The sequence below is a fragment of the Carassius auratus genome, chromosome 19, assembly GCF_003368295.1.
Source record: "Carassius auratus strain Wakin chromosome 19, ASM336829v1, whole genome shotgun sequence".
Lineage (NCBI taxonomy): Eukaryota > Metazoa > Chordata > Actinopteri > Cypriniformes > Cyprinidae > Carassius > Carassius auratus.
This window is the reverse complement of record NC_039261.1, coordinates 9,198,330-9,221,556: the sequence shown is the minus strand read 5'-3', so window position 1 is coordinate 9,221,556 and position 23,227 is coordinate 9,198,330. Positions and strand designations below refer to the sequence as shown.

Here is a 23,227-nt window from a genome sequence, read left to right as displayed (position 1 = left end):
CTAATAAACAGAAACAGACTCGACTGAATAAGCAGGCTATTTTCATAAGCGTTAAAAATAAATAAATAAATAAAATAGTAATAAGTGTATTTAGATTAATTTTGAGTCCTGATAAATTAAATTAATTCTATAGTTAAAACATCGATGCTTTTGAATTTCAATATATAACAAAGCATGCAAACACACGGCCGCTTTTATTATGTTTGTTTTGTGATCGCGCATGTTCCAGTGGCTTATTTCTTAGTTTTCTGATAACTTCTCTTTGTTGGTGAAATAATGTGGTTGCATGAAGTTGTTCTGAGAGGCGTGTAAAGGGCGTGTTTTAGTGACGTGCAGCGGTGCTTCAAGCTCCACTGTGGAAACCCTGCGCTATTCTGGCCTCGTGCTACTGGCCCGGGGCTATGAGCCCCGCCCGGCCCGCTTTAAGCCCTGGCTCGCACTGGCCCGACAGTGGAAATGCGGCTAATGTGTAAAGTGAAACATGCAGAGGCTGTCCCATGTCTTCGGCCTCACGAAGTAGCCTAAGCTGAGATGAAATAGCCTGGATAATCAAGTCCCGTCAATTCCCTCCTGCCAACCTTTGAAGTCACATTCTCTTGAGGATGGCTCTGATGTCAAAAGATAGCACATTGTGCCTTTCCTCTTCTTAGAGAAAGTGCAAGTTAGGTCAGCAGCTTTTTTTGTTTTTGTTTTTTGCATGTATTTTACATGGCTGATTTGTTGCATCTTTAAATTTAGTTAAGATGTCAAGATGCGAATATTAAATTTAACCTAAATCTAATTATAGTTGGTCCGTGTCAAATACACAAGGGAGTGCAAGAGCATACTACATTAACACACTTTTCACATCTCATTCAGTTTGCAGATTCTGAATGACTGCCAGCGCCTTCTGTCGGCTGTGTGGTTTCGGTGGTTTTGGTTGCTGTGCAAAAAACATTGTTTCAGTTCTTTAATAAGGGGCTTCTGGCTGTTAAGTCGTTGGGCGGGTGAGTCTCTAAGTTCACCTGGGAATCTACCATTAGAAAATATCCCCTCCGTTTTACCACACCCCACACAAACTGAGAAAAAATTGGGCGATAGATAAGGCAGAGGGTTGCTTACAGTGAGCAAGGACTCTCTGGCTCTCCTGATTAATGTTCCCGTGTCTGGAATCCCCCTATCACCCGCCCTTCAAGCTGCTAAAAAAATCCATTTCCTCTCTCTCTTGGCAGTTACAGGAATGTCGTTATTGTGTATGCAAAAGCAGACGTGCAGTTTTGTCTTTTGGCTCCCCGTTCTATGACAACACTCAGTGTTGGCTACTAGTTTGCCATGCTGACATAAACTGTACATTCAAAGACTTGAGAACTGCTGAATGGGCCGTTTGGCTGAGTCATAACTGCCCACCAGAACGCTTGCAGAATTACGATGATTCAAAACAGACTACCGTTCTCAACTCGAGGAGGTTGAATCAGAGAGTTGGTATGAAGTAAATGATACCTGTTTTGCATGAAGCATAAAGAAATATCCCCTTTGGGGTTTTTCTGTACGGTGTTTGGTGGTACTTACCTAATATTATGTGTTTTTATATCATGTGCACATATCATGTGATTAAGCTTTAGCATATCTACTTGTATACTTTTCATCATTGTTGTTAAAGATGTTAATAGGGGCTGCAAAAAGCAGCTTTACTGGTTTCTCACTCCGCTCCCGCCTTGTAGATGAGAAAAACCCAGCGACCGAGGCCTAGATGGACCACCCATCGGGTGCAGCGAGAGGTGGAGATTAGCCTGACCATACAAATCTCATGGGTCCATAGCATTGGTGATCATTAGAATGACTACAAACCAAGTTCACTGGAAAAATGTTGATTCTTGCACAATTTCTGTGACACTTTTTTTTTTTTTTTTTTTGTGAGTGAAATCTCCAGGGTGTGGCATTAAATTCAGTTTTCAGTTTTATCTGAAACAGATGAACGTGAATCCTGCAAAGTTTAGTAACACTGAATGCTGTACAAATTGCAGCAGTTTGAAAATGAAATGACCGGTGAGTGGAGATAAAAGGTTAATTCTCTGATGCGTTTGAAATTAACATGTGACCTACACTAAACCCAACCTTAAACTGATAATGCTAACAACAGAAAACATTAGATTAAAACACATTTGCTGAAGCATCCATGCCATTTGAGCAAGTTTACTATGCCAAAAAAATCATGCATAAAAAGCTGGCTATGTGATGCAAAGCATTTCAATGTAAAAAATGATGGACTAGGATAATAGTGTTTTGAGGTGTAACCATGTGAAAATAAGTTTTTATCAATTGAAAATCTGCCCTGTAATCATAATGTTTGAAGGAATAAAGTTGTAGGTGTTTTTTTGCCTCTAGTGTCCATCCATTTCCATTGGAAACTGCAGTAAATTGTATGTGTAGGTATGTTTTTGGAGTCTTGCAAAAATGTAGGTACAGGCATGCCAGGTGAGGCTTTAGGTTGCTTGTTTCTCAGCTCATGTACAGTGAGAAGCTGTGCTTGACACTATGATGCATGCAAACTGTAATCTAGCGTACTGTATGGGGTTGAAATCAATTGCGGCATCTTCCTTTATATCAAATGGAGTTATTGTAGAAATGCAGGCAGCTGGGATTGTCCCATGAAAGCGATTAGGATCCTGCTCAAGCAAACATCATGTGCACCGCATTGCTCATGAAATTGGATTTAGGGAACAGCAGGCAAATGCCTCAGATCATTTATCCGACTGATTGTTATACAATTTTTACATCATTTAAGTGTTAAGTAAGCATACATTAATCTATTACTATGCTCCTTGTGCAAGACCTCCAACATCTTTTGCACTGAACAAAGTGAATGGGTTTGTCTGGTCCTTTTATCATGTTATAAAATGTATTTATAGGGCTTTCAGAAATAGATGCCATCTGCAGAAGTGATCCAAAAGCACATGAGAATCCAGCTAGTAGTTTGGTTGGTTTGTGTAGATTTGCTGTACAATCTCTTCTCAAATTGTGCCGAGATAAAAAAAGAATCCCTCTTTTCCTGCAACCGTTTTTCTGCATACCACAAACTTCATAACAGTCTGTGCTGTGGGAGTCCTGTGGGCCCTGTGACTTCCTTCCCCTCTCATGGTAGAATGAATCCTGTATGTTTGTATCACCTAGTGACCACAGCTTGCTGGACTCTCGTCGTCTAACACAAACCATACCACAATTTAATGCTGATTGAGTTTCACTGAACAACCGTGGATGACGGATATGTTCAAATCTGAAGCAGATTGTGTCATTTGACATCTAATGGTTTGGGGGCTTCAGTTTACAGAAGGATTCATATAACTTTAACTTAAAGAACAAATCATATTTTGGGAGCTGGGTTTAGTAGTTTCAAAAATATGTAGTGCAACCACTGTAGTCTGATTCACGAATCATTGAGAATCATTTAAAAAAGACTCAAACTCAAGGGTAATCAGTTTGAATCAGAAAAAAACTGAATCAAGGTTTGCACAGTTCAAACTAAATTAAATTGTCAGTTGGATTTTTTTTACTAATTTATTCAAAAATCCTCACAAGCGTATAACATACCAGTCTGAATCAATCTGTGTGAATCATGGAAACAGATTCTGTTTACAAACAAATGACTCTTATGAACCGGTTACAAATCATTCTAGCTGATTAATTCATGCCAACAGTGTGGACTGATTCATGAAAAAAAATGACTCTGATGAGTTGGTTCTTTTAAGGAATTGTTCAAAGGGACACTTAATCTCACAAGTAACAAGTTTGACACAAATGATTCAGTTTGACCAAACCGATTGCTCTGATTCACAAGTCTGTTCTTTACATGAATTGTTTAAAAAACTCAACTTACCTGTTTGAATCAGTCTGACTGAAATGCACAAATCAATAAAGAATAACTGATTCCTATCAGCCATTTCTTTTAAAGAATCTTTCTCAAGGATGTACCAACTCATGACTTATAATTTTGAATTCTTACACAAACGTATATGTGTAAAGATATACGTTTGCAACTTTTTTTGAACAGTTTACACAACTTGACTGATCATACAATCATGGATAGTAGCTACATATTTTGGCAGATAAATGAGATGAGCTAGGCGTTTTTGGCTGTCCAAACAGCTTGACAAGTAGGGCCATAGTCCAACAAACTGATAATGCAATTAACGGTCCACTCCATCTGTCCTTTCACTAAGGACATCTGGTCAGATTTGCAGTCGGAGCCTCGCGCCTCTTCTAATCTCTCCTGGTAGCAGGCTGTTGCAGACGATAATCATTGTAATGTGAGCATGAATAGGAAGAGACACACAGGCAACCTGTTGTGTTTAAAAGTCCCTTCTCTGATAGAAAGTGAAGCTAGGCATTCCTAAATGAGGCTGTAGTCGTTTCAATACACGTGTGGGCAGGGGAAATGACTCATTGTTCAACAGCAGAAATTATTCAACACTTTTAAACGAAATGAATATGCTTAGTGGGATTTCCATTTTGAGCTCAGCTTAAAGGGTTTACTCCACCCGAAAATGCAAATTTTGTCATTAATCACTTTACCCCCCATGTTGTTCCAAACCCATAAAAGCTTTGATTGTCTTCGGAACACAATTTAAGATATTTTGGATGAAAACTGGGAGTCTTGTGACTGCCCCATTTACTGCTAAGTAAATTACACTGTCAAGGTCCAGAAAACTATGAAAGACATCATCAGAATAGTCCATCTGGCATAAGTGGTTAAATCTGAATTTTATGAAGCGACGAGAATAGAAAAAACTAAAATAACGACTTTATTGAACATTTTGTCTTCTCTGTGGCTCTCTGCATCACCGCCATTTTGGAGAATATCTGTTGAACGCAAGCAGTGTACACTCTTTAGTGTCATCAGCGACACAAGGATACATTTTCTACATGTATTCATTTATTTTGTTATTTTGTTATGTGAACAAAAACAGTGCAGTCCTGCAGCACAGCTGATGTTTTCCAAAATGGCGCCACAGTGATGTGGAGAGACACAGAGGAGACGAATTGTTGAATAAAGTCGTTATTTTTGATTGCTTACTGTACAAAAAGTATTCTCGTTGCTATATAAAATTAAGATTGAAGCACTGATGGCAGATGCACTATTTTGACAATGTCTTTCATACTTTTCTTGACCTTGACAATGCAATTTACTTGGCAGTCAATGGGACAGTCACAAGCCTCCTGGTTTTCATCCAAAAATATCTTAAATTTGTGTTCCGAAGACGAGCAAAGCTTTCACGTGTTTGAAACGACATGGGGGCAAGTGATTAATGACAAAATCTTATTTTTGGGGTGGAGTAACCCTTTAACTGTTATGTGCAAACCAATCGGATCATCCCTTTTAAACGCAGTATGATGCAGAGATTAAACTTGGAAGTCTGACAGAAAATTAATAGTTTAAACATGTTTAAACAGAATACATGGTGTTTTAGCTTTTGTGTTTGGAATGTTTGTTGCATGTCATGACAACATAAAGCTAGTGATAATCAAATATTTCTTAGAGGATACTTCATCTAAAAATAACAATTCTGTCATTTAATTACCTGCATGTTTCTCCAAACATGCATGACATTCTTCTACGGAACACAAAAGATGATATGAAGAGTGTTTCAGCTGTTGTTGTCCAGACCATGAAAGTCAGTGGGGTCCAAAATAACAAGTGGACTGCATTGATTTTCAATTTATGAATAAATTATTTGAAATATCGTCTTTTGTGTTCCACGGAAGAAAGTCATTTATACAAGTCTGGATGGAACAAGATCACATTCTCATCATTGCTTGGCAGGACCCCCTGTCCCACTCTTACGCTTCAAAAGAGGTCACACTTTCGAGGAGATAAATGGACACATGCGCTTTAGGGCTTCCACTTGAGTTCTGTTCATATAAAACCTCTCGTGTGACCGTGACACTTAGATTTAGGAAAAAATGTAGCCAGGCTGAAACAAGCTACGGGCGTTTGCCGTTGGAACAAGTTTTGAAAAGCACAGGGGGGTTGGCACGCTGAGTTTTCCAAATAGTTGTGTTTCTTAGCAAGACATTCTGTCCAAAACATAAATCTTAATTATGAAAAATTGTTTAGGTTCAGATGAATCTGGCCAGATTCTTTTTTTAAACCGGACTTGGTTTGAGCTGAGCGAAGCCTTTTTCGTTGCCAGACAATATGCTTCTGCTTTGGACAGACTCAGAGGCAGCGGCATGTCTGGAAAAAGGAAAACATGGCACGCAGTAGAGCACGTGCGGCACACTCTGGGAATGTTTAGATATCTCTCCCGGTATTCAAAAAAGGAGAAAGGAAGAGAGAAAAAAATCAAGCGGAAAAAGCCGGGGGGTTCCGAACACCAACAGACACACAAAGAGTGGTGCAGCACAATGCACAGGGAGCGTCTTATTTGGTATTTCCTGTGTGACCTCTTTTGCTAGAGATCCACAGAGAGCGCTGAACCCTTGCTCCGGGACCTTGTCAGTACTATTTGTTGACGGGCCGATGGATGCAGGCCAACCCGGGAAAAGAGGACTGATTTGGGGGTACATTGCAGGATCCAATGGCATCTGGATATTAAAGCCATGCCTGTACCAGAGCAAAAAAAAAAACACACATTACAGCATATATCAGGAATTTTCCAACTAATGATGTGCGGATGTGGTAGCGCTGGGGAAAAGGAGTCTGACTGTGCTTTCTTTGTTCACTCAGAGAGGGCCCCATACAGCATTCCTGTAAGCTCTGCATACTTTGGCAACACTTGTGGAGTTTTTTTCTTTTTTTACTGTATACAGTTTATGCATGCTGCTTGCATGGGCCTTCATATATCTTTCTCCAATCTCCAAACCTAGTAGTATTGTTGCCATTTTTAAACTGATTTTTAGGGGAAAACCCTCAGGCTTCACAATAATAGTGTTTACAGCCCATTAGACTGGGAGGCAAAGAATGGCTTGTCCTAAGACAAAACATGGCTGGAGGAAGGCTTGTTCCGTACGACTTCAGTGTGCAAGCACAGCAAACATAAAAAGGGCCTGTATATTCAGTCTAACTGTTAGTGTATAATTAAAATATTTTATTATGGAAAGCTTTCTGCACCATACAGCTAATCAAAATAAGAAATACTTTTACTTATATTGATTTTAGTTACATTTTAACTGAATTTTAATCTTATTTTAACTATAACGTCTATTTTTAAAATAGATTTTATAAATAAATAGCATTCTGTTCCATTCCATTGAGCTCCGCCTCGCTTTTTTTAAACAGCTTATGTAAATGTGCCCTTAAAAATGCATAATTATACAAGTAAGTCAGATTAGTTGACTAGTCACTCATGCAGTCGACCAATTAGTTGGTTTTAAAAAGTATGCAGTTTTATACGTAGTTTGTGGGCAGAGGGCTTTTGTAAATACTATTGCAATTTAAAACAACTGTTTTCTATTTGAATATACTCCTGCGATAGCAAAGCTGACTTTTCAGGAGCCATTACTTTCTTCAAATGTCATTCAGATTTGGTACTCAAGAAACATTTCTTATTATTGATGTTGAAAAGAGTTGTGATGCTTAATATTTTTGTGGAAAACCGATAAATTCTATATATATATATAGAAATAGATTTTATAAATAAATAGCATTCTGTTCCATTCCATTGAGCTCCGCCTCGCTTTTTTTAAACCGCTTATGTAAATGTGCCCTTAAAAATGCATAATTATACAAGTAAGTCAGATGAGTTGACTAGTCACTCATGATGTCGACCAATTAGTTGGTTTTAAAAAGTATGCAGTTTTAGACGTAGTTTGTGGGCAGAGGGCTTTCAGGAGCTAGCTAATGATATCACTCGCTGATCTATTACCGGCTGAATAATGGGTCATCATGGAGGCTCATTTTTAGCAAGCGGCAATTGTGCTGTGCCAAGTTGGTGGACTTGCCCCTTTAAAAGTGTCCGGGGGCGGCCTGAAAGAATGCGGATGAACGTCTTGTGTTGAAGGGGCCTTTCATCCTTCGCTTCCTTTGAGAGAGACAATGTAAACAGAGGCTCCTAGCCAACTCCATCAGCCAGGCTCATTCTGAATCGCATTGTGTCTATTGTTTTAAACCTATTGGGGTAAATCAAAGGAGGGGTTTGGGTAATGGGAGGTAGAGTGCATGAGCTGGAGGAGTGCAGGGTGGCCCAGTGCAAGAGTTGAGCCGCTGGGCCGTTGTGGATATGCTTGGTCAGTGGCGAGGAGAAGAGTTTCTTGGTTTTCCTCGTGCTGAGAAGGGCCCACATTGTCTCACCAGATAGGAATGCACAGAATGCTCTCTTTTAATCTGGAGTCAGCCAGAGCTGCTTTATCTGACCCTTTTATTAGCGGCCAGTTTCAGAAAAACCTCTGTAGGCTACCCTGTCACACAAGCACCAGCACGGTTAGAAACTTAGAGAGGAGGAGAGAGAGAGAAACTTTAAATGCTACCATGTATTCATGCTCAATCCAAAGTATACAGACTGGAATCTTTTGACTGAAAGGACATTCTTTTCCAAGCAACTATTATATGCGATCAAATAAAAAGCATACCATATCCAAAGATAAAATGTTAACCCATTAATACCCAGATTTTTACAAGCATTCACGCACAAGGCCATTGGAGTTTGGGGATGGTAAGATTAGCCAATAAGTCTCTTGTGCTCAATGCATTTTTATGTTCAAAATATAGTAAAAACAGTAATATTGTAAATACTATTGCAATTTAAAACAACTGGTTTTTATTTGAATATACTCCTGCGATAGCAAAGCTGACTTTTCGGCAGCCATTACTTTCTTCAAATGTCATTCAGATTTGGTACTCAAGAAACATTTCTTATTATTGATGTTGAAAAGAATTGTGCTGCTTAATATTTTTGTGGAAAACCGATGCATTCTATATATATATATATATATATATATATATATATATATATATATATATATATATATATATATATATATATTTATCTTTTTTAACTTTTTTTTGCCACATTTGATCAATAGAAAGCGTCCCTGCTGAAGAAATATTCATATAAAAATATAATTCTATATAAAAACTCCTACAGTCAGAAAACATTATGATGAGGTGTTATGCTTGCTGGTTACTAAAAATGGCAGGTGTGACAGCAGAAAATGGCAGCATAAATTCAACAGCACCACATTGAGCAATTTGTGCAAAAGCTTTTCCAATAAGTTGTCTACTGTATGCAACATCTTTAGGCACCTAAAAATACTGCTTATAGATTTGTAGAACTTTTTAATTTAGTTACCCGCTGCCGGATGAAATGAGTAAATCTCAGATGAAATCTTCCAAGACTTACATAACTTTGCTTTCAGTTTGCTACATCTTACGTGTACAGTAGTATCTCTGTGCTGTTGGTTAATTAATGGTAATATGACGATAAAGCGGTTCTTTTTCTGCGAAACGTCGTTAATTTACGTCAGAAGCTACATGCATGTTCTTTGAAGTCATAGGATACAGCCACGCTGACATACATTCCGTGTTTGACGTGAGCTGAGGTGATGCGAGTACACTTGTGTGTGCTACTATTGGTGTCATGATGCAGACTGTTGCATGCGCAGAATTAACAGAGGAACTCTGTGGGTAAATGTCACAAGCTGTAGCCATCTTCGAGCGTCACCCATGAGAGAAACATCGAAGAAAACCACGGCTCTTGCATGCATTGACATTTTAAGAATGCGTCGCGTTTTATCATGCACCTTGCTACAATAACGCTGAAGTGCTATCAGTCAGTTCGTCTTGTACTTTAAAGGGGTTTACAGTGTTTAATCACTGCAGTTTATCTTAACCTTTGCTGAGCTGGAGCCAGCTAGTGAGATGCTGTGCGCGCCAGTGAGTGCGTGTGTTTGCTTGCGGTGTGGCCTTTTATTAACACTGTCATAGGAGCGGATACACTTCAGCTTGAGCATCAGTTAGTGGCTGTATGTGGTTCTTCCTAGAAGTCAAGCAGCGTTTTTTTTCTTTTACTTTGGTAGTGCACATTTTGATAAGACAGCAGCTTATTATAGTGTGTTTCTGTGCAGTTAACAAGCTCAGCTGAGACCGAATATTTGGATTGAAGATGATAGAGTCAGGTTGGGCTTGCAGACTGGTATTCTGAAAAGGTTGTTCTTGTTCGACTCGATCAAAATGGGCTTTTTGAAGTCTTTAGAGTTCAGTGTTGTAGGAGGAATTTAAATGAGCCAATATAAACGTTATACTGTCCTTTATCATAGTGTTTAGTGCTTTTTTAAAGCTTGCTTGTAAATGAATTTGAGTCAGAGTCAACTGCTTTAAGTCAATATGTGTGTGATCTGGCACTTCTAAAAGTCAAAAATAGAAAACCACTTTCCTAATGAAGTGAAATTCCCCAGAAGAATCTATTTTAGAATATGCTATGTACTTTTGCTGTGGTCACATGGCAACAAAGAGGCCAAAATGCTTCATCCTTTTATTTCACCTTCAACTTCCTCCCCATTTCCACTAAACCAGGAAGACTTAAACGAAAACGCTTCGACACATTACATGCGGTCCCCTCACTAAATATAGTGTGTTATACATACGAAAAACGTGAACATATTTTGCACCGCAACTATTATAACATGAATGAGTCATTGGCTTTTAGAATTAGAATGATTTGCATACTGAATTAGAATGATTTGCATTCAATTCAAGCTGATGATGTACTCCTTGTTTAATCTAATTCACTGTTGTGTTTGTAGTTGGCCGTAGCTTAAAGACCCTAAGATGTTATATTGAAAGAACATTCTATACATTTTATACACTGAAAAAAATATCCTGTCAGATTTAAAAAATAAATAAAATAAATGACAGCTGTGGTTGCAAGAAATGCACCATAAAAAATCCAGTGACAATGTTTCAGTTATTACAGGATGGCACATTGTTGCCTATTATACGGTATATTTTATTAAGTACCGTATATTTTTAAATGATTTTTTTTTACCTTAAAATGTAATATGCAAGGTTTTAGCTGTTCAAAAACAGTAAATCTTTACTCTACAATAAAACTACATATAGTATGATGTTAAACCATGTAGTTTTTGGTAGGATAAGTATAGATGTAAACTAAATTGAATTGAACTAGTTCTTGATGTTTCTTACACTTATAATAAAATAAACAGAGTTCATGTCAGTTTGATTCTGTTTCGCCATAAGGATGAAACTTTTTCCTTCAGTTCCTCTGGCGTACCCTCGAGCACTGCACGTTTCAGGATACAAGTCACTGATATACGCTCAAGGCTTTGCTTACAAACACGAGCCTGACTGATTTGGCTGAAAAGCCTGGGGGTTTCTGGGCCCAGAGCCTACTGGGAGGAAAGCGAGAGAGCACTGAGGAGGGAAAGCACCTGGAAGCCGTCCACCCTAGAGCAGGGTCACTGAGTTTTGTCTGGAGGCTCTCCCTACTGTAGCTGTTAACAGCAGTATCCTGCATACTGAGTCTTCCTGGCCTCCTTGAGTCTGTAGAATGTATTTGTTTGGTCAGTGAGGTCAGTTTTGAAGTAGAGATAGAATATAGAGACTGCACAAGCGCTCGTGTGGACATTGCCAGTTTAATTCTGATGTGATTCCAAACAATTATGTAATACAATGCCTAAAAGAATAGTCACTGAATATAAAGATGAGTGTCTTTTACCAGTTCACATCAAGGATGGCCAGTAAGGTCATGTAAATGAGGATATCTGGTGTACTTATTTTTCTAATAATTATTTGTGTGTGTGTGCAGGTGGTGACGTTATGGTATCGTGCTCCTGAAGTGCTGCTTCAGTCCAGCTATGCTACTCCTGTGGATCTGTGGAGTGTCGGCTGCATCTTTGCTGAGATGTTCAGACGGCGGTAAGTTTGCTCAGTATCACTGTGTAACTGACTGTAAAACTAAGTAAAATAGAAGATTCTGATGGGTGATGCTCAGTTAACTGAAGGAGCAATAAGAGTTCTGGTTTCCCTTGAGTCTATAAATAATGTTTGTTATGGAATTCGTTTTAAGAAACTATATCACTATATTTTTATATTGTATTTTATGGTTGTATGTGCATGGTATTAAAAAGAAGGTAAAGAAAAAACAGAAAGTGAAAAGATAAAATGTAATTTAGAAGAAATTTATTATTTAGGTCCATACTATATCTGATCTGATTTTTGCAGGAGGCTGAGGTTATTAAAACGGACATTAAAAAAAAGAAAAACTGTCACTGTGGTTGTGACAGGCACAACAGACCTGATCCGTTCATCTGTGTGTGGTTTAACGAATCTTTCCAACTGCTCAACTCAGCACTGACACATTTATTAAAGCTGCTCAATGCAGTGACAGCAGGATTTAACGGTTCAACAGTTCCTTCTTTGTGGCTTTTACCTCACCAACTTTGTTGTGCATTAAAATTATTCTATTTCTTTAAGGTTCTTAAAAGAGAAAACTTAAGATTCATTACATATGCTTCAGAATTCTACAAAGAACTAATTTCTTATTTTCAGTGAGAATACTGATGATGCCCAGGAAGAAGTTTCTCTTATTAAATTGGTCACCTATCCTAATTGTCTTAAAGGGATAGTTCACCCAAAAAGAAAATTTGATGTTTATCTGCTTAGATTTTTACCTGAAACCGTCGCAGTCTATCAGTCTTATAATGTAAGCGAATGGGAATCACGGCTAAAACATACAGTAAAAAAAAAAAAAAAAAAAAAAAAACATACACAAACTCGTGACGATACATTGATGTGTAAAGACACAAAATCAACGGTTTGTGCAAGAAATTAAACCGTATTTATGTATTTTTTTAACCTCTGATTCACGCAATGTCCGAACTGTTAGAACTCTCCTGAGCTTGTCAAGTAGTGAGCGCAGTGTTGCCAGCTTCTTTCAATGGAAAGTAGCTAAACCACGCCTGTAGTTGCTAAATCTAGCGACAAAGTCGCTATGTTGGCGACACTTGAGTGAGCGCTTTTTCAGCAGCAGGTGCGTGAGGCATCGTCTTCTTCTTGCATTATGGCGGATCACAGACTTATAAGTGCATTACCACCACCTATCTCTCAAATGGACCATTGACACTCCTAATTGAGATTGTAGATAGTGTCAATAGTCTATTTGAGATATAGGTGGTGGTAATGTACTTATAAGTCCGCCGTAAAGCAAGAAGAAGAAGAAGATGTCTCAGGAGCCTGGTGCTAAGAATGCACACAACAGGACATGCTCAGGAGAGTTCGAACAGATCTGACATTGAGTAAATAGATGGTTTTGTTTGTGTATGTTTTTTTTATTTTTTTTTATTTTATGTTTTAGCCGTAATTCCCATCCACTTATATTATAAGACTGACAGACTGCAACGGTTTCAGGTAAAAATCTTCGTTTGTGTTCTACTAAAGAAACAAAGTCACCTACATCTTGGATGATCTGGGGCTAAGAAGATTAACATCAAATTTTCATTTTTGGATGAATTATCCCTTTAAGTGCCAAAAAGGCACTGCTTTCAAAAGATTTGTGCGAGGAAAAAGCTCATATTTGTATATTCTTTGTTGCCACATTCCATTCCTCCCTTTTGATGATGTTGAATTAACGGCCCCTCCTCGTGTTGCTGGGGGGAATGGCGTGGGCCGATGTTTTTCTCTCCTGACGCGCCATAACAAGTGCATAATCGGATGAAGAGAGGGAGATTTGTAATGGAAAGCACAGACACACGAGCACGGACACACTTTAACACACATCCTGTGTTTCACATTCTAACGGGTCCACCTGTCCGCCCCTTCCGCCATCCATTGATGGTGTTTGCTTTACAGGATAAGTAGATAAACATTAGCTGACTCAGTGCTTAATACGACAATCTTATAGGAAACTTTCAGATAGGAAAGTTATGATTAGTTTTATGCACATGACGACATGTTTAAATAATGGCTTTGCGTTTGTTAATTACTATAGAAACCCTAAAACAGTAGTTATATCCATTCAAATGTTTGGTTTCCACTTTCTAAAGCCATGTGCCATAAAACGCCACTGTGCTGGGCTTCTGGCAAGCCTCCATGAGTGCCTGAGGGTGGAAGGGTAAGGGGGGCTTTTATTGCTGCTACTAGCACACCTTTCCTCCTCCTGCAGGTGATTAAGAATGCTTTTTAAAAGGCCACCTGTTGCAGATTAAAGGGCACCTGGGACCAGGTTTCTCCTCTGATGTCTAAGAAGTGCACCTCGCTGTACGTGCCAACTCCAGTAATGGAGGATTTTGATTCACCTGAGAGTTATAAAGATGTAGATCACCTCAGCCAGCAACATATTGAATGGCTTTGTTTATGAAGGAAGTTTAACTCTCGAAAGGACGCCGTTTTACTGGGGATGGCTGTGTAATGTAGGCCTTTGACAAATTTTACCTGTTGTTTTGTTAGTTTTATAAAAGATCTTTACTTGTTTGATGCTCACAATGCAAGTTTAACATACTTTATGCAAGTCTGTATCTGTATCTCTTGAAGGATGTAGTGATCAGTCAGTGTGTTTCTGAATGACACAAAGTGCTTTTAACATTGCGCTTTTACAAGGGTTGTGCATATTGTGTGAAGAGTCAATGTGTGATGTCTTTCAGGTCTTTATTTTCACAACCTAAAGCTGCTCTCACAAAAAAGTAGATGTACTGCATAAAATATATAAATAACAATAAGAATAAGAATCATTTATTTATTTATTTTTCAGTTTGATTATACTTCAAGAAAATCCATTAATAAAAAGACATAAATAAAAACTTTTAATAAATTCATCATGTTTCCAAAAGTCAGTGAGTAATTGTGGTAGAAAATCTCAGTATTGACCAAAATGACAGTGAATATGATTTTTACCATAATTGAATAGCTCAAATATGTATATTTATGATATGTTAATGTACTATCGAAGTCCAAACTGAAATTCATAGTCAAAGCTAATTTAATTATTAAAGGAATAGTTCACCCAAGAATAAAAAATGACCCCATTATTTACCCTCAAGCCATCCAAGGTGTATATGACTTTCATCTTTCAGATGAACACAGAGTTATTTAAAAAAATGTCCTGACTCTTCCAAGCATTATAATTGCAGTGAAAGGGGGCTGAGCTTTTTAAGACCAAAAAAGTGCATCCATCTATCATAAAAAGTGCTCCACACAGCTCAAGGGGGTAATAAAGGCCTTCATAAGCAAAGTAATGCATCGGTGTAAGAAAAATATCCATATTTAAAACTTTTCATAGTCGGAGACAAGACAGAGTGGTTTTGCAGCGGATGACGTAGCATAAGTAAATCGCGGGGTAATTTTGTTCTTAGGTGAACTACCACTTTAAGTACTGTAAGTATTTTGTATTGAGTAATTCGGCATAAACAAATTATTATTTTTATTATCAAGTTTTAAGTCTATTAGTTCAGGTTGTTAAAAGTAATATGGTGCCATAACCCGTCAATGCTTAATATTGATGAATTGTTGGTTATATTTAATGGCCATTTCTCTTAAAAAGTTTTTCCTGAACCCCATGAAACCAACATGAACACACACAGAGCACTTTTCCAAGAATCTTGCAAGGGTGTTATAAACTAAAGTTTTCCTTTTCTGTATCGTGGGCACTATTACTGGTCATTTACTCACACTTTTTCTGGCGAGCGAGCGTTAACCGATTCAGATACACCGATGCATTCCAGAGGTCGAGCGGGTGGAATGTGGATAGAGACACTGGCACTTGGAGCGTGACTCAACTGCGTGTACTGGCCTGGTGTGTGCCTGCCTGTGCCCACTCACTCAGGAAGCCTCTGCCCCGGCATAATGTCTGCCTTGTGCAAAAAGCCACTAATTCATTCAGAGACTAACAAGTTGCCCAAGGGAAGGCAGAATGTGCTTTAGAGATTTTCAGCCATACTTGTTTTGGCATGACACTGCTTTAGGTGAGATCTTTCCCCCACCGCTCGCTGTTAGAAAATAGAACGGCTTTTGTCTTATTTAACTGCTCGGGACTGATTTTGCCTTTGAGGGCTTCAGCAGTTGATGCGGCATGTGAAAGGCATGATAATGGCAATTTTCTTTTTAACAAGCGGGTTCAATGTGAAAGGGGTCGGGAGCATCCGAGGCGTCCGTCTCACCTGCAAAGAATGTTCAGCATCTTAGCCGCACAAAGACGCCTCTGTATACTAGCTGTAAGTTGAAAAGTGCACGTCACATTCTTCATTCTGAAAAATATGCAGACGTTTGTCTGTCTGTTTCTCACTAATCTTTAAATTAGTCTTGAGGGTGTTTGAACATCATGGAGGCGTAAGTAAACGTGCACATGCTCACTTCTGGTTTTGGCTCTTTGTCTAGTTGAGATCAAGTTGAGGCTCCATGTGCTTGTGAATAAAGAGCAGTTGTGCTTGTCTTGTTGTTGGGCAACATCTGGTGGCAGCTGGGGGAATTACGAGTGCAGTTTTTGCTGTTTAGTCAAAGACCTAACGCTTTGATAGTGAGCTTATTTTAGCTCATAACACATCTTTATTTCTGTGCTTCTGTTCTGTCATTTTTTGCTGTCTCACATAGAGGTATGTGGAGAGCGAAAGCAGACGGTGGGGATGAATAGCTTTTTTCCGCTCTCTTACTCTGTGTGGTGTGTTTCGGAGACTGAGGCCTGGGCTTGTGGCTCCTGGAATTTGTGTGCATGCCAAGGGAAGCATGCCCGCCCACGGGTGTCCTGAGTGGACTGAAGCCACAGGCACCAGCAGCGGTGCAAGCGGGTGGACTCCAGCATGTGCTGAAAAAGCCCTCAGATCTTCTCAGCCTCAGGAAACAACACACATACAGTGGACCAATGTCTGTTATGTGGCTGTAGGGCCTTATTTGTACAGTGAAAGCTATAAGGATTTTCTTTCTCTTTGCCGCCTTCACTCATAGAAGACAGGCAGGACTCAGGAGACTGTTCATGATTATTGCAGAATTAAGGGCATATCTAAACACATAACCTCTGTTTTATGACTGCCCCTGCAGTCTTTAATATGATGTGAAGTGATTTACTCATTATTTGAGGTGTAAGATTTTTTTTTTATTCTTTTTTTTTTTTTAGTCTATTTATTAATTTCAGTTGGATTGATCAATATTAGTTTAGTTCTGCTTTTATTTATAATTTACTAATAATAATTTACTAAATATAATTTTTTAATTATTTTAGCTTTATTTAGTTATTGTATTTTATTGATTGATTAATTTTTTTGATTCAAGATTATTTTATTATGTTTTATTCATTTTTTTTTTTAGTTTTAGTATCTTTATTTTCATTAAATTATTAATTTCATTTTATACTTATTCAATTTAGGTTAATTTATTAATTTCAGTATTTAAGTTTCATTTAGATTCATAAATTTATTTTTGTTTATAGTTTTTTATTATAAATGCAAAACTTCCTTTTAAGTCTAATTATTGCTGTAAAAGGAATCATGCAATTAACTGCAATCTTTCTCCTTTCTCTTTCTTCAGACCTCTTTTCCGTGGGAACTCTGATGTTGACCAGTTAGGCAAGATTTTTGAGTAAGTACAATAATAAATTGTTAGAATTGTGTTTAATAAGGCTGCACTGAGATGTAATTAAAATTGCAATAACTGATTGTTTTGATTATGATATTGCAGTGTGGTGGGGGTCCCTTCTCCAGAGGACTGGCCACAGGAGGTGGGCTTGCCACAGAGTGCCTTTTCCCCTCGTCCTCCCCAGCCAATAGAGGACCTGGTGCCTGACATGGATGAGCTGGGCAAATCACTTTTACTTGTAAGTAGCAGATATCAACATAGAAGATATTTGACATTTCTTGACACCTACTGTAGAATGACATTCTATGTACTCAATAGTTTTTCCAGTTTAATATATTTAATCACGTAAATAATAAATGTGACCCTGGACAACAAAACCACTCATATGGGTAAATTTTTTATTGAGATGTATATATCACCTGAAAGCGGAGTAAATATGTTTTCCATTGATTTATGGATTGTTATGATAGGACAATATTTGGCTGAGATACAACTATTTGAAAATCTGGAATCTGAGGGTAAAAAAAACTCAGGATACTGAGAAAATCACCTTTAAAATTGTCCAAATTAAGTCCTTCATTACTAATTAAATTAAATTGACAAAATATCTTCATGGAACATTATATTTACTTTATATCCTAATGATTTTTTGCATAAAAGAAAAATCGATAGGTTTGACCAATACAATGTTTTTTTTTTGGCTATTGCTAAAAATATACCCCAGCGACTTAAGACTGCTTTTGTGCTCCAGGTTCACATTTTATTGTAAAATAAATTGTATTGTGTTATCCTAAACTTAATGCTGTTATTCCATAAAATAGTAACAATTGACTTATACAGTATATACAGTAAAAAAAAAAAAAATTTAATAACAGTATATAGAGTGTCTGTGTGTGTTGTTTAAAAAAAGTCATTTTATATAAGGGACACAGATAGCACATGACTTTGATATAAAAGTACCATAGACTGTGTTTACTTATTGTTTTTTTTTCTTCTTGTTTCCTCCCTGCACAGCGTTTCCTGTCATTTAACCCCTCCAGAAGGATATCAGCTTACGATGCACTGTCTCACCCATACTTCCAGAGTCTGGACAGCACCAGCAAGAGCCTGTACGCTCAACCCTTTCCCAGCCAAAAGCCCTCCCTGGAGGAGAGAGCTGCTTGAAAAGATGTGGTTCCAACTCTTGACAAAGACCCCCTAGGAGCTAGTCTTTCATAGCATAACATTACATGCTGCTTTCAAAAATATCACCGCAACTATTGGTCGATCGTGTTAAGTCTTTGCCCTCACTACTGCCAGCTAACATGGATCAACAACAATGCTGCCTGGAATTATGTGTTAAACAATATCAGAAGCTGCTCTCGTCTCCCACCCACCTTCCTCAAAGGAAGTTTGTCTGCTCAGAGGAAAATGTGCTTCTTGTATCTGAAGCCGCATTATGACACTGCCAGGGATCGTCTGTCTGTTTGCATCAATGCAATCTAAAGGTCTAAATTGAGTCTTAGCTGCACATCACTGCCATAAAACAGCAAGGTCTTACGTGGGACCGTGTCTGACTCACATGGATTAAGCTAGTAGAACCACAACTACTGCAAATTCAGGCCCGTTGAGCGGAACCTCTTATTTTACACCTTAAGACAGAATCGCTAATTACCTTCTCTTTTTTTTGAGCTTCCAAAGTCCTCTCAGTCACAGGCCAGGAGGATTTTTTTTGTATTGTTTTCCCATCACGTTGTTACTTTGCAGTTCAAGCTGGAGAGCGTGGACACTTCTCCTCGTGTGACGTTTTTTGAAGACTGCATAACCACAGACACTAGTGCTCTATTTAATATAGCATTTCGTCGCAAACATCCTGGTGTCACCCAAATCGTCCAGGACGGAGCTACCAAACGCTTTGAAGCACTATTTAACACCATATTTCCTTGACATTATAATGTACTTGTATTTTTTTTCTTCTTCAATATGAATTCCACATCCCGTTCACTTATTTTATTATGTCAGTGTTGATTGTTGACATGTTATGTCTTAATTTTAGTGAACTTGAAGGTGTAGGTTGGTGTAGAAAACTCGTTAATATGTATACCAAACAGTCTGCACCCTGTCGTCAGGGATTTAGTGGCGAGACGTAGTCGAAGGATGACCCGCGCAGGGTTGCATGTTGAATTTAGGCTTGATTTAGAGCAGAAACAAGCTGAGATGGATAACAGAAATACATGTATGAAAGCGTTAGCGCGTAGTTATGAAAGTCTAGTAAAAGTAGCTATAGAGTTGGTGAGTGTTAAGTTCAAGGTGAGATTCGTTCCAGGCTCGGAGAGTAATGTATAATCCAATGTAGAATCCATTGATTAAGTCCAGGTTCGTTTCTTTACACGCATTGCTACATCCTTCCATTTCCAGTTTCACTTAATTGTCTGGATAGATCATCACAAAAAGTGCAAGTCCGCTAGATGGGTTGCTTTCAGTGCCTTCGTGTTTAGCGTGTGACGAACATGTGGAGGGAAGGAAGGCCGCTGCTTCAGAATTTAGCATTTAGCCTGGACGATCCCAGGTGAAGCTGTTTGATGAGGAGTTATAGGCAGGCACTGTAGTACTACAAAACATTCACACAGTTAAAGGGATAGTTCACTTCATTCACCCTCATGTCTCTCCAAACCTTATAGTGGAACACAAAAGGAGATATTTTGAGGAATGTTGGCAGCCAATCAGGTTTGGTTACCGTTGATTTGCATTGTATGGGCAAAAACAAACACTGAGACTCGAAATGTCTTTTTTGTGTTCCGCAGACATGAAGAGCGAGAAAATGACGAAAGAATGTTCATTTTTGGGTGAACGATCCCTTCAAGCACTGATGCTTGATTCATTCTCTCAGGATCGGTAAACTCATTCTGTCGCATTCCATGCTCAGGTCTATTTATGACTAGTTTTAGATACAACCAGGGTTCAGGTTTTAGTCGAATCATTAAGTTCACAGTTATTGATTATGGTCTCAGTGCTATCTGGATACAATAGTATTGGGTTATTTATATGGTTCACTTGCATTTCCATAAATTTGAACAGGTAACGAAACATACAGTTGGTCATTTGAGCATTTATTGTTCTTTTTGTATTTATACAATATTATTATTAATAATATTAATATTATATTTGTTGTGTTAGTTCACTGTCGTGCGGCAACTTTTGTACTGTTAACATGTTTGATTTCACAAATATTCTCTGATCAGTGTCTCAATGCATCAGTCTAACCAATGATTTGTAACATCTCCACTGAACTGACGTTACGCCGGCACAGCTTTTTACCCTCCTCTAGATAAGTCTGTGATTGGATCTGGTGATTTCAGAGGGCATTAGATATCAAATGATGTAAACCAATGTAACCGTATGCCTTTACGTTTGTGGGTCTTGAATAGAACTAATCCGTTTTTTGAGCTTCATAGTGTTTTAACATTTTAAATGTATTAAATGTTAGGCTTTCGAATGTACGACCCATTCTTGTTAGTGTTGGATTAAGAATTTTTGCGTGATGTTATGCTGAAAAAATAGCACCTTTTATATTCGTCCATCTCAGTGCTTTTCCCCATGATTTTTTTCTCCTTTAGGGAATCTGTTGTTGATTTCTTTTTTCTTTTTTTTTCTTTTTTTTGAAATGATTTGCTTTAGCTAGTCGTTTTCAAAATCTGTTTGAAAATTTGAAGCGAATTACGTTTGAGACTGCTTGAAATTGCTGGAGATTGGTACATAATGTTTTGCTCCCTACATTTTGTTCTTATTTATTGACATTTCGTCTTTTGTTTGGTTGGCTGGAATGCTTCAGAAGGCATTCTGTCAATATAATACTCAAATTTGTGATTGGACAGCGATGAGCTAATGGTGCTACGCCTCGTGTCACTGCAGACTTGAACAACTGTTAGCAATTAGGCAAACTTGTTCCCAAAGGGACAGTAACAATAAAAGTGTCTTTTGAAATATTCTATTATTATATTTTGGTTTCTTTTTGTTGCATTACATTTGTATTATATTTGACCAGTTTTACATATCTTCCCATTATGACTTAAATAATTTATAATGTTCTCCAGACAGAGAATACTTTGAATTAAAAAATCATTAAGCTGGATCCATTAGATTCTAATAATGTAATATGCTAAATCATCCACCATGAATACATATTCTAATCAATGTGCACAATGTTTTCATTCTGTTTAGCTGCTGCACAGACACTGTGTAATGAAAGTCAATTATTACCTTTCTAATGCGACTCTTTAATGTTATTTTATCAGCAGCTTTGTTATATTTTATTCATTGATAATCAAGTGTTATATCACTTTAGACTACATCAAATGTATTTGGTTCATTCTACTTATTCTTTAAAAAAAATATGTAAACCGAGTGGAATGATTTCTGATGTTCTATGATATATCTCTGTTTTATAATCATAATATGTATATCTTTACATTTCTTATTTGTTGCTCTTTGTTTTGTGGATTTCTGTAACCATTAAAAGTGATAACTTTAGCCATTTTTTAACTGTGCACATTGATTAGAAGTGGGAAGTGTTGGTCAGGGTTTTCTTTTTTCCCCACATTGGCTGGAGACAGTGGATAGTTCGTTTTTTTTGTAAGCACCCAATCTGTGGTGTATATTTTTAATTGTTATTTGGCATTTTATGTTGTCAGCATTTGTTGTAAGATGTGGGGATGGAAAAATGTGTACATGAAAATTTAACTTTTTTTTTTTTTTTTTTCAACGCTTTGATTGAAAGTCTTGTTCAGCTGCGTTCTTCTGCTTTAGCATCTATATTTTTTAAGCAATGAAATCACATGTTGATGTACTGTAGATCACATGCATGTGACGTTAATTTTGTTTAAAAAGTCTTGTCAAGTTCATCTAGTTATGATTAGTCCAATGATGGTTAATCATACAGTAAGTAGAATGTATCTTCTTTTTTATGATGGAATACTGAAATTCAGTTCAAAATTAATCTCTTTAAAGCTATGTTTTTCTGTTAAAACAGCACATTCTTTCATTTAAAGCAGATGCTTTGTTGATATATTCATTTCATTCAGCTACTGTTGTCAGTAAAGTGCAAAGAATTGTAAAATTTTTGCAAGAACCAAATTGAAATGAGTGTGTTGGTCATTGTGCCCTTATAGGACCATATTAGTTTTGTTTTCTTCTTTTCTTTAAAAAAGGGTGAGTGAGATGTGGTAGGAATTTTTTTTTCTTTTTTTAAATCTGGACTGGTTTTGCTGCTAATGTTTGTCTTAGGCTCTGGCTCCTGTGTGAGTTTTATTAAACTGGCCCACCTAAAGATTCCAATTTGCTGCCATTGAGAAAAAAAAAGCTGCTTTCGCATTTGTGTTATATCTGTATCTGCCTGATGTTTTCGTATTTTTGTAAAATAAATATTCCAGTGTGTAAACCTGGGTTGTGAAATTGACTTCTGTGTTGAGAGAGAACAAAACGCTTCTCTAAGTCTCAAACTTCCCACATAGATAATTGTTTTATTATTTTACTTGAAATAAAATGGGTAATTTGATAAAGCCTGGGTCACAGCAAGTGTTACAGAAGAAGTATCGTCTATCATAAAATGATGATAAAATCCCACAGTAACTATCAAATTAGTAAATATCAAGTCATTTTAGTAGCAATGGGAAGAATCTACAATATGGGACTTCCTCTCAAAATTGTGGAAAAATCAGGCCAGTCTTTTTAAGTGCATATGCCCCCTTTTATTTTATT

The 23,227-nt window shown here is 37.6% G+C and overlaps 1 protein-coding gene across 1 annotated transcript in view; it reads left to right on the top strand.

The window, feature by feature from the left end:
• cdk6 (cyclin dependent kinase 6) overlaps positions 1-22,921 on the top strand; it is a 36,159-nt gene extending 13,238 nt beyond the window's left edge. Inside the window, exons 5-8 of the mRNA XM_026288809.1 lie at positions 11,739-11,848; positions 17,444-17,494; positions 17,594-17,729; positions 18,506-22,921. Of these exons, the coding sequence (XP_026144594.1) occupies positions 11,739-11,848; positions 17,444-17,494; positions 17,594-17,729; positions 18,506-18,655 (447 nt within the window). The 3' untranslated portion in view covers positions 18,656-22,921. The remainder of the gene's footprint in view (positions 1-11,738; positions 11,849-17,443; positions 17,495-17,593; positions 17,730-18,505) is intronic.
• Positions 22,922-23,227: the final 306 nt, after the last annotated feature.